The following is a 17,508-nucleotide window of genomic DNA, read 5'->3' on the forward strand; positions in this document are numbered from 1 at the left end:
CGCGCAGGCTCAGCGGCCATGGCTCACGGGCCCAGCCGATCCGCGGCATGTGGGATCTTCCCAGACTTGGGCACGAACCCGTGCTCCCTGCATTGGCAGGCGGACTCTCAACCACTGCGCCACCAGGGAAGCCCCCGGACATAGTACTTTTTAAAGCTCCCCTAGATAATTCCCATGTGAAGCCAAGGTTGAGAGTTACTGTGCTAGGGCTGCTTTTAGGAACCCAAATTGACATGTTGCCGGCTAAAGAGGAAATGGAATCCACAGCAGGTAATGCACCGTTTCCCAAATTCTTCACAACGTTAACGTAAAGAAATATGCATGTGTACGTCTTAAAAACAATGGTCCTACCAATGGAACCATACAATATGGGACCTTTTTGTGCCTGGCTCCTTTCACTTGCCATAGTTTGTTTGAGGTTCATCCCAAACAGGAAGCAGATTGGTGGTTGCCAGGGGTTGAGGAAGTGGGGGGATGGAGAATGACTGCTTAACGGGTGTGGGATCTCCTTTTGGGGCTGATGAAAATGTTTTGGAACTAGATTTAGGAGATGGTTGTACAGCCATCAATTCAAATGCCATTGAATCGCACCCTTTAAAACAGTTAATTTTATGTTATGTAAATTTCAACTTAATGGAAAAAAAAAAGGAGGGAGTTCTGGTCTGTGAGGCCCTGGCGTAGGGGGTGAGGGGGCTGGACACTAGTGGTTGGAGGTCTTCTTAAAGCTCAGGGTTCCCGGTGACTGGTGGGAATCCTGAGTGTGAGACCATGAAGGGCTGGTATATTTCTAGTCACCTTTCCCCTGAAAGTCTGGCCCTTGGGAATCCCAGCTTATTTTAAGAAGGGTCTTCTCTTTGATTCCTCATTTGTGCAGACCATGGACTATGCTTTTTCTTTGCCCTGGGAAGCTGTTAGAAGGAAAGTTAACCTTTTCTAAATTGGCAAATGTCCTTAGGACCAAAGCAGCTCCCAGGCCGCCTTACCTCTCTGGTTTCCAGTCTCTCTTTAGTTTTGGCCGAGAGATTCCCACTTCGTTGTTGGCTCTTTGCCACTCTTTTAATTTTATTTTGTTTATTTTTAAAATTTATTTATTTATTGGCTGCACTGGTTCTTCGTTGCTGTGTGCGGACTTTCTCTAGTTGTGGTGAGCGGGGACTACACTTGGTTGCGGTGCTCGGACTTCTCATTGCTGTGGCTTCTCTTGTTGTGGAGCACAGGCTCTAGGCTCACGGGCTCAGTAGTTGTGGCTCATGGGCTCTAGAGCACAGGCTCAGTAGTTGTGGTGCACGGGCTTAGCTGCTCTGCGGCATGTGGGATCTTCCCGGACCAGGGCTCGAACCCGTGTCCCCTGCATTGGCAGGCGGATTCTTAACCACTGCACCACCAGGGAAGTCCCTTTGCCACTCTTTCTGAAAAAATATTTTGTCCAGCATTTTTGGTTATTTTTACCCAATGGGTTGGTCTAAGTAAGCTAGCTTACCATTTGTGCATTCATTTATTAACTCATTCATTCATTCTGAGACTAGAGAAAATATCTATGATTTACAATCCCCACCACATGCCTTCCAAGGAGTCAGCATCCCAAGGAGATGCTTTCTTTGGTGAGCAAGTGTATTCAAGTGAATACGCAGATAGACAGGAAGAGCAGAGAGGCTTCCCTGACGGATAGAATGGAGACATTCAGGAGACGGGCCAAGAGTGTGAGCGGAAGGGACCCTTCGGAGGAGAGAAGAAAGGAAAGGCAGCCAACAGTGGGAGAGAACGGAGATGTCTAATGACGGTTTTTACGAGGTTTTGCCTCATAGTGTGACATGTAGATCCATTCCTCAGTTTCCCCAGAAGATCTTCAGTAAAATACCCATGGTCCCTTAGTGCATTATGTCTTGGACCTTTATCCTGACTTCCAAGTAAGTGTAGGGGTGAGAATGGGAGACGACCTTGACCCAGGCCCGTTCTCATTGTACAGCCAACCGTTTGTATTTTGAAGACCTACTGCGTGCAGGCCTTCTGATGGCACGGAGATATGAAAAGGATTGAGGGACAGTCCCTACCACATGCGGTGCCACAGCACAGTACCATGGGGTGGACCTCCAGTGCCCTGAAGTGTGTCTGTAAAGGAAGAACACTCCTCCCACGTGTTTCTCCTTTACTCTCACACCATGATCACACTCATACTTCTGACACCAGATGTGTGGGGTTTTCCCCCACACCAAGCAAATGTCTGCGACACCAGCAGGGCATCCTACCATCCTGTTCAGTTCCGACACTTTCTACCTGGAGTTAGCATCAGATCCCACAGGTTAAGGGTTCAGTCCCACAAGGCTGCCCCCCCCACGTCAGATGCCAGTCACGAGTCCCAGGTTGTCACCTGTACTTCTGACCAACCAGCTATAAATCAGGGTTCCCATGACCCCCTTCCTTGGGTTTGATAATTTTCTAGAATGGCTCACAGAACTCAGGGAAACACTGACTTACATTTTCCATTTTATTACATAATAAAGGGTACAGATGAGAACCCCGATCAAGAAGTACACAGGGTGAGATCTGAAAGGGACCCAGGCACAGAAGCTTCTGTTCCTGTGGAGTTGGGGAGTGCCATCCTCCCATTATTTGGATGTGATCACCAACTCGGAAGCTCTACAAACCCCGTACTTCAGGGATTTTTATGGAGGCTTCATCACATAGGCATGCTCTGTCATTAACTCAGTCTCCAGCCCCTCTCCCCTTCCTAGAGGACTGGGGGTGGGGCTGAGAGGTCCAAGCTTCTAATCATGGCTTGGTCTTTCTGGCGACCAGCCCCCATCCTAAAGCTATCCAGGAGCCCACCAAGAGTTGCCCCATTCCCCAGAAAAAGACACCTCTATCACCCAGAAAATTCTAAGGGATTTGGGAGCTCTGTGTCAGGATCCAGGGTCTAAGACCAAATATTAAAACAAGAGATGCCCCTGGTACTCTTTATCACGTAGGAAATTCCAAGGGTTTTAGGAGCTCTGTGCCCAGAAAGTGAGGGCAGAGATCAATATATATATATATTTTTTCTGTTACTTCACAATGTCCACCCGCTCAGCTTTAGGGGGTGAAAAGGAAATCTGGAAAGAATCCCCATAAGTGTGACTTCTGAGCAGGGTCTTTAATGCTGATTGGGAGTTCAGTGGGTGACAAAAAAAGAGGTATGGTTAGACCCATCTGTATCAGCCCGCCGGAAATCCTGCAGCCCGCATGTCTGGTTAGAAAGGCCAGGGCTGGAGAAGGAGGGTGTGGTGGTGTTATCTATTGCCAAAATCAGAAATATGATTTTCAGAATGAAAAAAAAAATAAAAGCAGGCAAGTCATGACCTGAGCCACCTCCATCCAGCCACTCGGTGGACCCCACTGAAGTGTCCTCACGGGACCTTGAAGAGGCGCAGGATACAGAGAAAGCCACTCAGTGAGCCGAGGGGTTCTTACCCTCTCCGTGAAGGTCCCACGAGCTCAGCGCAAGTTTTGCCGTTAGTGTCATCTAAGAGCCTCGATGACCCTCTCTGAGTCTGGTACCTCTAGGGGCACTAGTCACCTGGCAGCCTTTCTCTAGAATAAAGAGAAGGAACGAACTAGTGGCTCTTTTCGCAGGAACTTTTTGCCCAGATTATTGGGCAAACAGACAGGCTCTGGGGAAGGTGGCATCTGTACAGATCCTCCCGTGACTGTTTAAATAGTTTGGTTGTGACGTTGCCCTTGTTTACATGGGGTTTTTAATCCATGGTCACAGAACACAGTTCTTCCCTCTCCGATCCATGTTTCAGTGTGCAAGACATGGTATATTTAAAGTTTAATAAGTTTAAATATGCATGAGATCTTTCCTACGTGGACATTGTTCTGGTTATGACTTATCCAGTGGATTCCATGAGCTGTGCAAGGCTGGTCATTAAAATAAAACTGGAGGCTGTTATTGCAACATAGCCATCAAATGCAGGTGGGGGCGGCAGGGGTTATAAAATAGCACTGGGAGATTATCCCTACCAGTAGGGAGTAGTGGTTAAGAGCACGGGGCTGGGGTTCGAGCCCAGACTTCCCGCACACAACTGTTTAGCTTTGGGCAGGTCGTCGCTGTGCTGCTCTGAGCCTCTTCTCTCTACACCCTTATGAATGGTACCAAACTCCCAAATTTGTTATGAGGATTAAAAGAAATAACACTTAGCACAGAGCCTGGCTTATGAGACGTGCTTAGTAATTGCTAGCTATTATTATGCAGTGAAATGAAGTTGATCTCTCTGGCCCTCAATTACTTAAAACCCTCAGATCTATGGCTAAAAGTCTTAATTTCCAGGCAGGCTAGAAGGCATCTCACATGTAAGAGCTATGTTCTATAAATATAATTCCAATCACAGAATTATCAAAAATACAAGTGTTCATTTAGAACTGTTTTTTTAACACAGTATTTGATCCTGCACATTCTAAAAGCAAAAGGGATTTTTTCCCCCCTCTGGATCTAAGACCATAGGATAAGTTCTTTTAGACCAAAGTTTTAAGTCTGACAAACTAGGGAAAAAAGAAAATCAAGCATGTCCCCAAAGATTCCGGCCTGCAAGCAGTCTTTCCCACTGTGTTCATTGACCTCATTTCTCAGCTGCAGGTTCGGCTGAAAAAGGAGAAAAAAACAACGGGTAGAACTTGTCTTATGTTTGCAGTTGAGACGAGACACAAAACAAGAGATTAAGGCGTGTAATAGCTGGGTTAATTTCCCCGTATTCTAGACCACTGGGCATGCCAACATACTGGCTTGTGGTTTCCTCAGCTCTAGGGTTGAATAAAGAGCCTGTGGAAATGGAAAGCAGGGGACCTAGATTCTGGTCCTACTTTTTCGTTAGCTCTGTGACCCCAAGATTGTCCTCCAATTCCCAGGAGGAAGGTGACGTCCTCATGGCTGCCTCCACCTCTTCTGGCTCCTTTCCCCACGCTAAGCCAGAGCGAGCTTTCCAGATGTAAACCACTCCCAGTTTAAAATCCTCAGTGGCCACCATTCTTTATCGGATAAAGACAAAAGTCTGAGCAGGGGCTACAAGGCTCTGGATGGGCTAGCCCTTGGCTTCCCCTCCAGCCACACTGTCCCCCTCTCCCTCCTCCCCAGGGCCTCTCCCTCTGCGCTCTGCTTACTGAATTCCCATTCAACCTGCAGATCTCAGCTCAATATTTACTTCTGTTCCAGTTACTGTTGCTGTGAGCAACCACTCCAAAACCTATTAACTCAAGACAGCAAACATCTATTTCACTCACAAATCTGCCATTTGAGTAGGGTTAAGTGGGGAGGGGTTCAGCACTAGCTGGGGCAGCTCAAAGTGTCTGCTTCTGAGAGAACTCGTGCACACGGTGGCACCTGGGGGCTGGCTGTCAGCTCTGAGCTCATCCAGGACTGAGAGCTCGCAGTCTTGGTCCTCCTCCCTATGAGTCTCTTCACAGGCTGCCAGCTTCCTCCCAGCATGGTGGTGCCTGGGTGCTAAGAGTGATCATCCCAAGACATAAGAAGGAAAAGCTGCCAGTTCCTGGAGCCGGGACCCAGAAATTGGCATCACACCACTTCCGACACTTTCTATTGGCCCAGCCACTCAGAAAGCCAAGATTCCAGGGGAATGGGGGCTATAAAGCCACCTTCCCATTAGAAGAAACTTGAGGCCCATGTTTCTAAATTAACACAACTCCCTCCAGGAAGTATTCCCTGGCTCCATTTCAGCCAGATTCTCTGTTTGGGTCTGTCAAAGCACCACACACTCTCCAACTCAGCCTTATCACAGCTGTGTTTGTGTAAAGCCCGTCTCCGCCAGGAGGCTCCGGAGGGGAGGGGCTGGATCTGTCTCCATCACCGCACCTACAGCCCCCAGCGCAGAGATGTTCCATAGATATGGGTAGACGTGAATGAATCAGGGAACCCGTCAATGATTCAATCAGTATTAAACTCCTCGGGCTGAGAAACTACAAGGCTTTAAAGGAGCACACTGGTAGCATAAATATGTAAGGCAAGCTGGGACTGAGATGCCAGGGGTTTTTGAGTCTCAGGCAACCCAAGAGGCACCACCTAGTGCAAAGTGGGCAGCGATCTTGACCTTGGGCCACACCCAACTCTTACTCAGAGTGGCAAGAACTTTCCAGTCTTCAAGAACCAAAGCTTTTCCATCTTTATGTGACATCTCCCAATTTTAAAATATAGACAATCAATTCCATTACGCACACAGTAGGCTTATTAAAACATGCCTGTGGGCTAGATTTGGTCATGGGCAAAAAATATATACCCTGTGACCCAGGCATGCCAAAAAGGAAAAAACAAACAAACCCCGTTTTCTCTAACTGAAATGACTTACTCCACGATGGTGTTGAAAAGAAAAACTTAACTGTGGTATTAAATGTAACTTAATATTTTTCACTTTGAAACAGTCTTTTTTGGATAAATGTCCAGTGGTTTCAAAGATGAACTGCCTGGGCTTCCCTGGTGGTGCAGTGGTTGAGAGTCCGCCTGCCGATACAGGGGACATGGGTTCGTGCCCCGGTCCGGGAAGATCCCACATGCCGCGGAGCGGCTGGGCCCGTGAGCCATGGCCACTGAGCCTGCGCGTCCGGAGCCTGTGCTCCGCAGCGGGAGAGACCACAGCAGTGAGAGGCCCGCGTACAGAAAAAAAAAAAAAAGATGAACCGCCTGTTTGGGCAGTTCTCCTCTCTGAGCATCCCTTTCCCCACCCCCCCGCCCACCCCTGCTTCCCCCAGATGGTTTTGGCTTCAGAGGAAGCTTCTGTATTCTCTATGAGGCAGGGGATGGGCTTCCAGAGAGGTACGCCTGGTCATGGCTGATCTTTGAGGGCACACTTGTGCCGACGTCTGAAGCTCGAGATCCCCACGTCTCACGGCTGGTTCATCCAGCCAGTGAGTCAGCAGTCTGGAGAGTTGGGAGAAGCCCCTTTAAGGAAAGGACCGCAAATAAAAGCCGCTGACTCCAGGCAGTTCCTGCCCTGTGTGCACCTGCCATTTCCACTTCCCACCTTCCCTGTCGCTAGGACCCTGGGTGCCGGCCACCTTCCTCTCTCAAGCTGAAATTATTGTGATACTTCTCACTGGTCTCCTTGCCCTCCACTCCCACCATCGGCCATTCTCAAAACAGCAGCCAGAGGGATCCTTGGTCACATCATGTCCTCTTTCAGCTCAGAGTCCTTTACTTTCGTTGAGGGAAAAGGCCAGAGTCCTCGCACTGGTCTGCAAGGCCCCCATTCTCTCTCCATCCTTCCCTCCCTCTCTCTCTGTTGCTTACTCCAGCCACATGTGCCTCCTTGCCATCTCTAAAACACAGTCCCACCTCAGGACATTTGCACCTGTTGCTCCCTCTCTCCAGAATGCTCTGCCCCCAGACATCTGAATGGCTCACTCCCTTCCACTGCAGATTTTTATCAAATGTCACCTTCTCGGTGATAACTTCCCCAATCACTCTATTGAAAATTGCAAGCCCCAGCTCTCCCAGCCCTTCTGAGCCCCCTTCTCTTTTTTCTCCCCATAGCACGTATCACTGTCTAGTGGGGGTGGGGATGGGAACGGGTCAGCAAACTCCAGCTCATGGGCCAAATCCAGCCCCCAGGCTGGTTTTGTAAATAAAGTTTTATTGGAACCCTGCCATTTGCTTATTGCTTACATTCTGTCAATGGCTTTCCTGCTACTAAGTAGTCATGACATAGACCAAATGTCCCACAACATCATAAATATTTGTCTAGCCAGGTAACAAAACATATCCGACCGCTAGTCTACTATACCAGTATACCACACAGCTGCCAGATTTATCTTATTTGCTCCTTCATGGGAATATGTGTTCCATGAGAGAAGGGGGTCTAATATGCTCTGCTTACTGGCTGCATCTAGAACCTTCATCTCTCCAGCGGGAATTACTGCCTGGCCCACAGCAGGTGCCCGGTGATATTTGCCAGACAACCCCTGACGAGAGAAGAGGGCATTTAAAACAGCTCCTGCCCGCTCACTCTGCTGCTCTCATTCTGCTTCACCTTCAGTGCAAACGGGGACAAGAAGATGAAGAAGGTGGGGATGGGAGTCCTCCTGCGTCCGTTCACCCCCGTGCACAGCTGCATCATTGCGCCCTCGCTGCCTGAGGCTCACGTGTAAGTAGCCCCACCTCTGGCTCATCTGCTTATCATGCGAAGCCAAGGTCAAATGACTCAAACAGCTGGGAGCTGTCGAGCTGTTCCTTTGTCCTCTTGAAAAGGGACAGGGAGCCTGGGGCCAGCAGTGTTATGTGGTGTATAAAAATAACAGAAGGCAAACATGGGGGCTTAGAGCTAAGTGGCAATCCAGCGGGGACTGAGTCATTCCATCCCTTACCGCACCAGACCCACTAATGTCAAATAGTTTGCAAAGCCTGATAAAATCTGTCTGCAGCGTGTGCCTAGAAGATGTCTCACCCAGGGCTCCGGGGACATGTTTTCCCCAAGACTCAAGGAGCTATTTCCCAGAGAAGCCCCTGCCGCCTTCTGAGCCGACCCCAGGCACAAACTCTTCATTGCGTGATGTGACAGGGGCTAACCAACCCTCCAAAGAATACTTGGGCTTTCCGAAACCTTGACACCTTGTTCCCCTCCTATCTGTTCCAGAGAATTCTAAGCCCAGCTTTTTCTTTTTCACTAGTTAGCACTTTTCAGCTGGGAGATTTCGGGCACAGAGATAGAAATTGACTGTAAGGCAGGATTGCTCAACCTCGGCACTATTGACGTTTGGAGACAATTACTTCTTTGTTGGAAAGGACTGTCCTGTGCACTGTAGGATGTTTAGCACTATTCATGGCCGCCACCCCCTAGTGCCAGTAGCACCCCCCTCCCCAGCTGTGACAACCAAAATGTCTCCAGAGATTGCCAGATGCCCCCTGGGGGCAAAATCACAGCCACACCCCCAGCCCTCCCACGTAAGAACCACTTTAGGCCAATGAGCATGGTGCACTGGACTCTGTCTGCTCATTTGTCAAGTATTTATTAGGCCCCTACAGTGTGCACAGTAAAAATAGCACCACTGACTGCTCTGTGGGCACTGTCTCAGTCCTCTCGGCAGCCCTTCTGTGTAGGTGTATTATCATCCCATCCCTGCAGATGAGAGAGCAGAAGCTCAGAGAGGTGTGCTAGCCTGCCCAAGGTCACAGAGCTCAGTGTGTTGCCACACTGGGGTTTTAAGCCAAGTGTGTCTGACTGCAAAGCCTGACCTCTCACCACCACACATGACACAGAAGGTATATCCCAAGGCCTTACCTTTGAGGAGCTAGTGATATATTTGGACAGCCAAGTCTCATGTACTTGAAGAGTAAAATAATGCAAGAGTGAAACTGTAAGACAAGATGGCAGATCCTTAATAAGAGCACCTAGTTCGTGGGTGGAAGGTGGCGCTGTCACCAGCACCACGGGCGGCGTCATCACCATCGCCATCGTCATCCCCACCACCACCACGTGTTTGGACACATTCCTACCCCTTGCTAATACTTCAGCTTTTGCTGAGCCCCACTCCATACTTTCCTCCTATCTCCCTTTGATGAATATTAGGACTGGCTTCTTCATAGACTTATTTGTTCAGGGACATTCCAACTGGCAGCCTCAGCTTGATGTTCTTAAAACATCTCCTTGCCAAAGCAGTCTTTGCAATTTCTCATAACGTCCCATGGAAACACTTGCGCTTTTGCCTTTCTTTTCCATGGACAAGCCCTCTGAAACCAAATGGTGTAAATCAGTGTTTCTTAGGCTTTTACTTGCATTTGAATCATCTGGGGCTCTGGGCTTGGGTGCGGGGATAGCAAAATAAGGAGATGCCTGGGAGAATGTGTATTCCTAGGCCCCACCCCCATTTCCTTTGGTCTGAGCAAACTGAGGTTTAAATCAACTGTGGAAGTGACTGGAGAGTTTCTTGCTCATCCTCCTTCAGTGCCAGATGGGGAAACTGAAGCCCAGAGAGAAGGCAGAACCTGCCAAAATGCTCACAACAGGAATTCTGATCTCCTGACTCTTCAGTCCTTGGTATCAGGTTTGTTCGATGATGGTGATGGTGATGATTATCACAGTGGTGATTGTTATTATTTGTTACGCCCTAGACCAGGGATCAGCAACCTTTTTCTTAAAGGGACAGACAGTAGATATTTTAGGCGTTGCAAACCAGATGGTATCTCTCGCAACTACAGTCATCCCTAGGTGTCTGCGGGGGATTGGTTCCAGGACCTTCTGCCGATACCAGAATCTGTGATGCTCAAATCTTTTATGAGTATAAAATGGGGCAGTGCTGTCGGCCCTCTGTATCCACAGATGCAGAGGGTCAACTGTACTTTACCTTGTTGTCGCAGCAGGAAAGCTACAATGAATGGATGTGCCCGTGCTCCAATAAAGTTTTATCTGCAGACAGAGGCACACACTCCTTCTCTAGATTGAAGGCTGCCCCTTCTTCTCCTTGGCTGTTCAAAGGCTCTGGCTGCATTTGATGATTGTATCAGTATCTATTGCTGTACTACAGACCACCTCGAGGTGGAGTGGCTTAAAACAGCAACCATTTACTCTTGTTCAAAGTCTGCAGGTCGGCTGGGTGGCTCTGCTCGTCCACATCAGTTCAGCTGGTCCTGGCTGGGCTTGCATATGTGTGTGGTAAGCTGGAGGCTGGCCCATCTAGGGTGGCCTCATGCCCAGGCCTGTTGGTTTGTTGGTTGGTTGGTTGGTGGCTAGGGCGACAGGAGTGACTGTCGCTGTCTTCACACAGCAGGCTAGCCGAGCTTGTTCCGTGGCTGTCAGGAAGGGTTCCGAGGACAAGAGCCTTTGCACTTCACGCCTCTTAAGGCTTAGGCTCAGAACGGACCAAGGACCTTTCCACCCCATTCTGCTGCCCAAAAAAGACATCAGGCCTGCCCAGATGCAAGCGACGGGGAAAAGAAAGACTCCACCGCCTGGTGAGAGGATGCAGAATCACCTTGGGAAGTGCATGGATGCAGGGGGGAGGGGAGAATCCGAGCAGTTTTGTCATCATTCTACCAAGAGGCATCCGGGCAGAGCCCGCCTGGTCAGTTCTCAAATCCTCAGTCCTCATGTCAGCCGAGGTGGATCTGAGCCTGGTCAGTCCCTTCAATCCCAGTGCGATTGATCCCCAAACCAGCTGAAGATTCTGAATTGACTGTACGGGGGTCAACTCAATCATGCCAAGGAAGACGGGACCTTTATCTTTTTAAAAGAAGAGGTGGGGCACAGTCTGCAGGAAGGAGGACAGCCCCTCCTTTCCTCTGAGAGATGACTGGCCTGTCCTTACAGCCCTTCCTGAGCGACTGTGCGACAAAACAGTGCCTGCAGCCACCATCTGGGTTTGCCCTTGGCAGTCAGCATGGGGTGCTTTGTAGCATTTTCTGATTTCTCTTAGTAAAAGTTTTGAAAAAACATTGTTTTTTTCTCAGGGATGTTGACGGCCACTCATATTCTGGTTGGTACAGCAGTTTCAACAGAGAGGGCTATTCAGATGCACTGACCGCTAGATGCTCCCCCAGGGTTCTGAGCACAGGGGTTTTAGAAGCAGGCTTTGTGCACCCTGGTCAGCGTTTTCATCTATTATGCCCCACATTTAAGAAAATAAATGCTTTCTCTTTTAATTTGACAAAATCCAAGGTATTGTGCTTTGACCTGACATACAATCATCATGAGAAAGGAGCGATTTCTATCAAGCATGTTTCTGGGGACCCTTTCTTTCTTTCTTTCTTTCTCCCTCCCTCCCTCCCTCCCTCCCTCCCTCCCTCCCTTCCTCTCTCTCTGTCTCTCTCTTTTAGTTTGCTTCACTGCATGTTAGATTAGAGATCATCGGGTTTGAGGCACTGTATTTTTTCATTAAGACCTTATTTTTTTAGAGCGGATTTACGTTCAGATCAAAATTGAGGGGAAGGCGCAGAGATTTCCCATTTCTCCCCTGCCTCCCCCATTATCGACATCCCCCACCGGAGTGGGATGCTAGTTACAACTGATGAAGCTACACTGACACATCCTAGTCACCTGCAGTCCCTAGTTTACATTAGGGTCCTCTCTTGGTTTTGTATATTCTATAGGTTTGGATGAAAGTATAACGACATGTATCCACCCACTCACGTATTATACAGAGCATTTTCACTGCCCTAAAACTCCTCTGTGCTCTGCCTATTCATCCCTCTCCCCCTCCCGCCCCGGCAACCACTGATCCTTTTACTGTTGCCATAGTTTTGTCCTTTCAGAACATCGTATTGTTGGAATCATACAGTATGTAGCCTTTTAGATTGGCTTCTTTCACTTAGTAATATGCTTTTGAAGTTTCTCCTTGGCTTTTCATGGCTTAGTAGCCCGTTTCCTTTTCACGCTGAATAACCGTCCATTGTCTGGAATATACCATAGTTTATTTATCCATACATCTCTAAAGGTTGCTTCCAATTTTTGGCAATTATGAACAAAGCTGCTATAAACATCTGTGTGCAGGTGTTGTAAGGCACTTTCTATAAGCAGAGAAAAAAGGTCCAGACCCATTGGATGAAACCCTATTCTGCTGAAAAGGGCGTGAGGGCTCTACCCTATAATAAGAGACATCAACACTGTATTAAAGCACAGATTCGGGAACCGGACTGTCTGGGCTTAGATTCCAGCTCTGCTGTTTGCTGCCTTTTCTGACCTTGGATAAGTTATGTGACCTCAGTTTCTTCATCTGAAAAATGGGAATACTAATAGTACCTTCCTCACAGTGTTGTTATGAGAATGACTTTAATTAATGGATGTAGAATACTTAAAACAGTGTCTGGCACAGAGTAAGCGCTCTATGGGAAGTGTTTACTATTATTGTTATTTTGCTGTTGTTGCTACTATTCTTTGTTATCTCTGTGGTTGTGCATATGAGAATTGTGCCCAAATTATCAGCTCTGGAAAGTGTCAGATCCCAACCAATTTATTCCCTCCATCTCCCATTCAGTAACCAGAAATGTATTGAGCCTACTCTGTGCATACCTGTGATGGACAAGACCGTAGCTCACAGGCTTGTGGGCTGCAGAGACAAGTAAACAGGTAGTTACAAGACAGCAGGGACACAAAATGTAGGGACAGAGGGACACATTGTAGGGTGAGGGGTGCTTTAGAACCCCTTGGAGAGAGGATGCTCGAAAAATCAAGGAAGGCTTCCTGCTGGAGGCGACATCCGAGCTGAGACCCAATCACGGAGAGGCAGAGGAGGAGGAAAGGGAATGTGTATCAGGAGCAGAGGACAGTGCCGAGCACCTCACCTCACTTTCACTAGAACGATTACTGCCATTATACAGATGAGAAAACTGGGGCTCAGGGAAATGAAGTAATTTGGCCAAGACCACATAGCTAATAAATGGCAAAGCTAGGATTTTAACCCAGTGCAAAGAGAGTATGTACAGTGAGCTTGCGCTGCAGAGCAAAATTTCACCAGGCTGCAGGTGGCGGCACAGGGGTGAGAGAGGAGACTCGAGGCTGGGGAGGTGGATGGGAGTCTCCCATGTGATGGGGTGTTGGTTTGCCAGGGCTGCCATAACAAAACCCCACAGACTGGGTGGCCTAAACAACAGAAATGTATTCTCTCACAGTTCTGGAGGCTGGAAGTTCAAGATCAAGGGGCCCACATGCTGGTTTCTACTGAGTCGTTTCTCCTTGGCTTTCGGAGGGCTGCGTTCTCGCTCTGTCCTCACACGCTTTTTTCTCTGTGAACGTGTACCCCAGTGTCTCTCCGTGGGTCACGGCTCCTCTTCTTCTAAAGACACCAGTCAGATTGGGTTAGGACCCACCCTCTTGGCCTTATTTTAACCTCATCACCTCTTTAAAGGTCCCCGGTACAGTCACATTCTAAGGTACTAGAGATTAGGACTTCAGCATATGAACTTCGGGACATAACTCAATCCACAGCAGATGGTTTAGGGAGTCTGAAGATCTTAAGCAAGGGAGGGAGAGGGCCACGTTTGTGCCCGTTCCTGTCACCTGCAGAAATGAGTCTGATGCTCACATGCCTCTCGGCCCCTGTGACGAAGCACATCCCACCTCACCAGTTAACTCCCTTACCCATCCCTCCCCACCCGCAATGGACACAACGGCACGCCCAGGCCTGCAGGGGCTCTGAGTCGTGAACAGAAGAGGGGGCGTCTCCTTGGGCTTTTCACAACTGCCTGGGGTCACAGTGAGGGTACAGGGAGGTGTCTGCACAGGGCTGGGCACATGGGACAGCCACTGCTACTGTTGGTACCCAGAGCTGCCGAAATGCACTTACCTGTAGGGACCAAGCTGGTGTAAAGGGGGAAGACACAGAACTGGGAAGGCTGTGGGCTTGCGGGTCCTGTAAATTAGAAGGGAGGGATGCGTGGCTGCTTATTGTTAGAAAATAACTTGTGGATGGAAAAAAAAAGGAAGGAAGGTGCTCTAGATGAAAAAAGAGAGACAGAGCTGCTGACTCGAGTTTTCCTAAGACGGGTGGACACGGCTGCCCCAGAGCATGGGGGCGGAGGAGTGGGGTGCATGGGGGTAGCTCCCCTGCAAGCAGAGTGACATGGGTGCCTCTCAAGGGGCTCTCCGGGACACGCCTGGGCCTGCTCCACACTTGAGCCCCAGGGCTCGCACTCCACCTTCTGAGCTGGGGCCTTCCTGGAAGCTGGAGGCTGGATTCCTGCCTGCCCCTCTGAGCACAGGCCCAGGAGCCCTGGGGAGTATCGATCAATACAGTATCAGTTTCAGAGAAGAGCAATTACACAGGTTGGTAATGGAGGCATCTGACCCATTAGTGTAAGAGGAGAAATCATGCAGGGAGGGGCCGGCTAGTTAGGACTCCCCCTCACTTCCAGGAAGAACGCAGGCAGCAGGTTAACCCTCTCCTGACCTTGCTCTGGGGGTGGCCACTCATTTGGCCCCATCAGCACCTCAAACAGTAAGAGCTCAGGTCCACAAAAGCACCGTCTCTGGGATTAAACAGATGCGGGTTCAGATCCTCACTAATCCTAGCGTGACCTCAGGCAACTCTACCTCTCCCAGTCCCTTGTCTGCAAAGAGGACGGAATAAAGTCACCCTTCTTATAGGGTTGTCGAGAGCATTGAGTGGGATATTCAGGCCCCATCTCTGCCACCAACAAGCTGTGTGACCTGGAGCAAACCGATGGCCCCTCTCTGAGCCTCAGTTTCCTCTTCTCTAAAATTCAGATAATGATTCCTATCCGGCAGGGTTTGGGGAGAAATAAATAACATGTGTCAGGTGTCCTACCCAATGCCTGGCTCATCGTGATACAGAACGCCCCCCAAATCAGAAAATACAGGTTAGACCTATTTTTAAATGGTGTTTTAGTTACATTTTCAAATCATGTGTTCAATGTGGTTTTCCTCAACATCCAGCTACATTTGGGGCAAAGGATTTATAAATTTAAAGCAGTGGGTCTAGTTGTTAATTGGGGTGGAGAGAAAGTACAATAAATACACTAGTTTCCTGTGTTTCCGGACGTTTTGGACCCTGCTAGTGTATTTATTGTATTTTTATCAGATGAAGAATCGGATGCCTGTAGGATGTTCATTTCCTTCAGTCCTCTCATTTGCCTGAATCCAGTCCTCTACCTGTGGGACACCCTCCCTTGTCCCTTCCCACTGTGCATGCAAATCCCCAGTAACTGGCATGGGGTCACCTTGTGTCAGATCATAGCTCTGCCGCCTACTGGCCCAGTGACATGCACAAGTTCCTCACCTCTTCTGAGCCTCAGTTCCCTCATCTGTAAAATGGGGCCAATAAATAGCTCAGGAGCCCATTGGGAAAGTTTAATGCTGGTGCGTGGGAAATGCTGCCACACTCCTGGAGTCTGGAGACAGCTCTCCAGCCGGGAGCCAGCACCACTCCTGTCTCTGTCGCCACTGTTGTGAAGAATGTTGTTCTAACAGGAGCCCCCTGGGCTTCCTCCCTCTGTCTTTGCAGCGAGCCCATCTTCCGCCAGCTCTGTGCCCTCCACTGGCTCCTGGAGGCCCTGACTATCGACCACACCCACCACACCATGAAGCCCGTGATCACCTGCTGGAATCCGAAGTAGGTCTCAGCCCTTCCACCTGCCGTGTAACTAGCAAGAGACTGGGCCGTGGGGGAGGACGCTCCCATGGGTTCCCTTCCTCCTACTGCTGTTTCTTGGTGGGTGGGTTGCTTTAGGAGTGCTACTATGTGGGGTCCAAACGGGGGGTGAGCTGGAGCCAGGTCATACGGGTCATGCGGTGGTGACGGCCCCCCCAGCATCCCTCCCAGCATCTCTCCCCAACTCTACATCGGAAGCTTGAAATGATTCAGCCACGTTGGGAGTATTTACACCACAGAAACTGGCCAGCTAGCCCAGCCCCGCCCTGGAAGCACAGCTAGATTTCTCTCCACTCCCTTCTTGGACCATGTCTCCCCAGCGCTATTCCTCATTTGTTCCTCTTCTTTTTCCTCCTCTCCCGCTCCCTTTTACTCCTCTCATTCTCCATGTTTTTGTGTTTTCCCTTTCAAAGTTTTGTTGTGTGTCTTTTTTTTTTTATTAACATCTTTATTGGAGTATAATCGCTTTACAGTGTTGTGTTAGTTTCTGCTGTATAACAAAGTGAATCAGCTATATGCATACATATATACCCATATCCCCTCCCTCTTGCATCTCCCTCCCACCTTCCCCTATCCCAGCCCTCTAGGTGGTCACAAAGCACCGAGCTGATCTCCCTGTGCTATGCGGCTGCTTCCCACTAGCTATCTATTTTACATTTGGTAGTGTATATATGTCCACGCCACTCTCTCACCCGTGTCCTCAAGTCCATTCTCTACGTCTGCGTCTTTATTCCTGTCCTGCCCCTAGGTTCTTCACCATCTTTTTTTTTTTTTTTTTTTTTTTAGATTCCATATATGTGTGTTAGCATATGGTATTTGTTTTTCTATTTCTGATTTACTTCACTCTGTATGACACTCTTAGGTCCATCCACCTCACTACAAATAACTCAATTTCGTTTCTTTTTATGGCTGAGTAATATTCCATTGTATATATATGTGCCACATCTTCTTTATCCATCTGTCGATGGACACTTAGGTTGCTTCCATGTCCTGGCTATTGTAAATAGTGCTGCAATGAACATTTTGGTACATGACTCTTTTTGAATTATGGTTTTCTCAGGGTAGATGCCCAGTAGTGGGATTGCTGGGTAGTATGGTACTTCTATTTTTAGTTTTTGAAGGAAACTCTATACTGTCCTCCATAGTGGCTGCAATGAACATTTTGGTGTTCATGACTCTTTTTGAATTATGGTTTTCTCAGGGTAGATGCCCAGTAGTGGGATTGCTGGGTGGTATGGTACTTCTATTTTTAGTTTTTGAAGGAAACTCTATACTGTCCTCCATAGTGGCTGTATCAATTTACATTCCCACCAACAGTGCAAGAGGATTTCCTTTTCTCCACACCCTCTCCAGCATTTATTGTTTCTAGATTTTTTGATGACGGCCATTCTGACTGGTGTGAGGTGATACCTCATTGTAGTTTTGACTTGC

At 48.7% G+C, this 17,508-nt stretch overlaps 1 protein-coding gene across 8 annotated transcripts in view; it reads left to right on the forward strand.

Annotated features, from left to right (window-relative positions):
• CCDC60 (coiled-coil domain containing 60) overlaps positions 1-17,508 on the forward strand; it is a 271,219-nt gene that overhangs the window by 210,997 nt on the left and 42,714 nt on the right. For 7 of the 8 annotated variants that reach the window (XM_067700776.1, XM_067700777.1, XM_067700778.1 and 4 more), the window contains 2 exons: positions 8,016-8,123; positions 15,931-16,038. In XM_067700776.1, coding sequence (XP_067556877.1) covers positions 8,016-8,123; positions 15,931-16,038 — 216 coding nt within the window. The remainder of the gene's footprint in view (positions 1-8,015; positions 8,124-15,930; positions 16,039-17,508) is intronic. The other variant, XM_067700779.1, reaches the window with a different exon arrangement.

Source organism: Pseudorca crassidens, chromosome 12 (genome assembly GCF_039906515.1).
Source record: "Pseudorca crassidens isolate mPseCra1 chromosome 12, mPseCra1.hap1, whole genome shotgun sequence".
NCBI lineage: Eukaryota > Metazoa > Chordata > Mammalia > Artiodactyla > Delphinidae > Pseudorca > Pseudorca crassidens.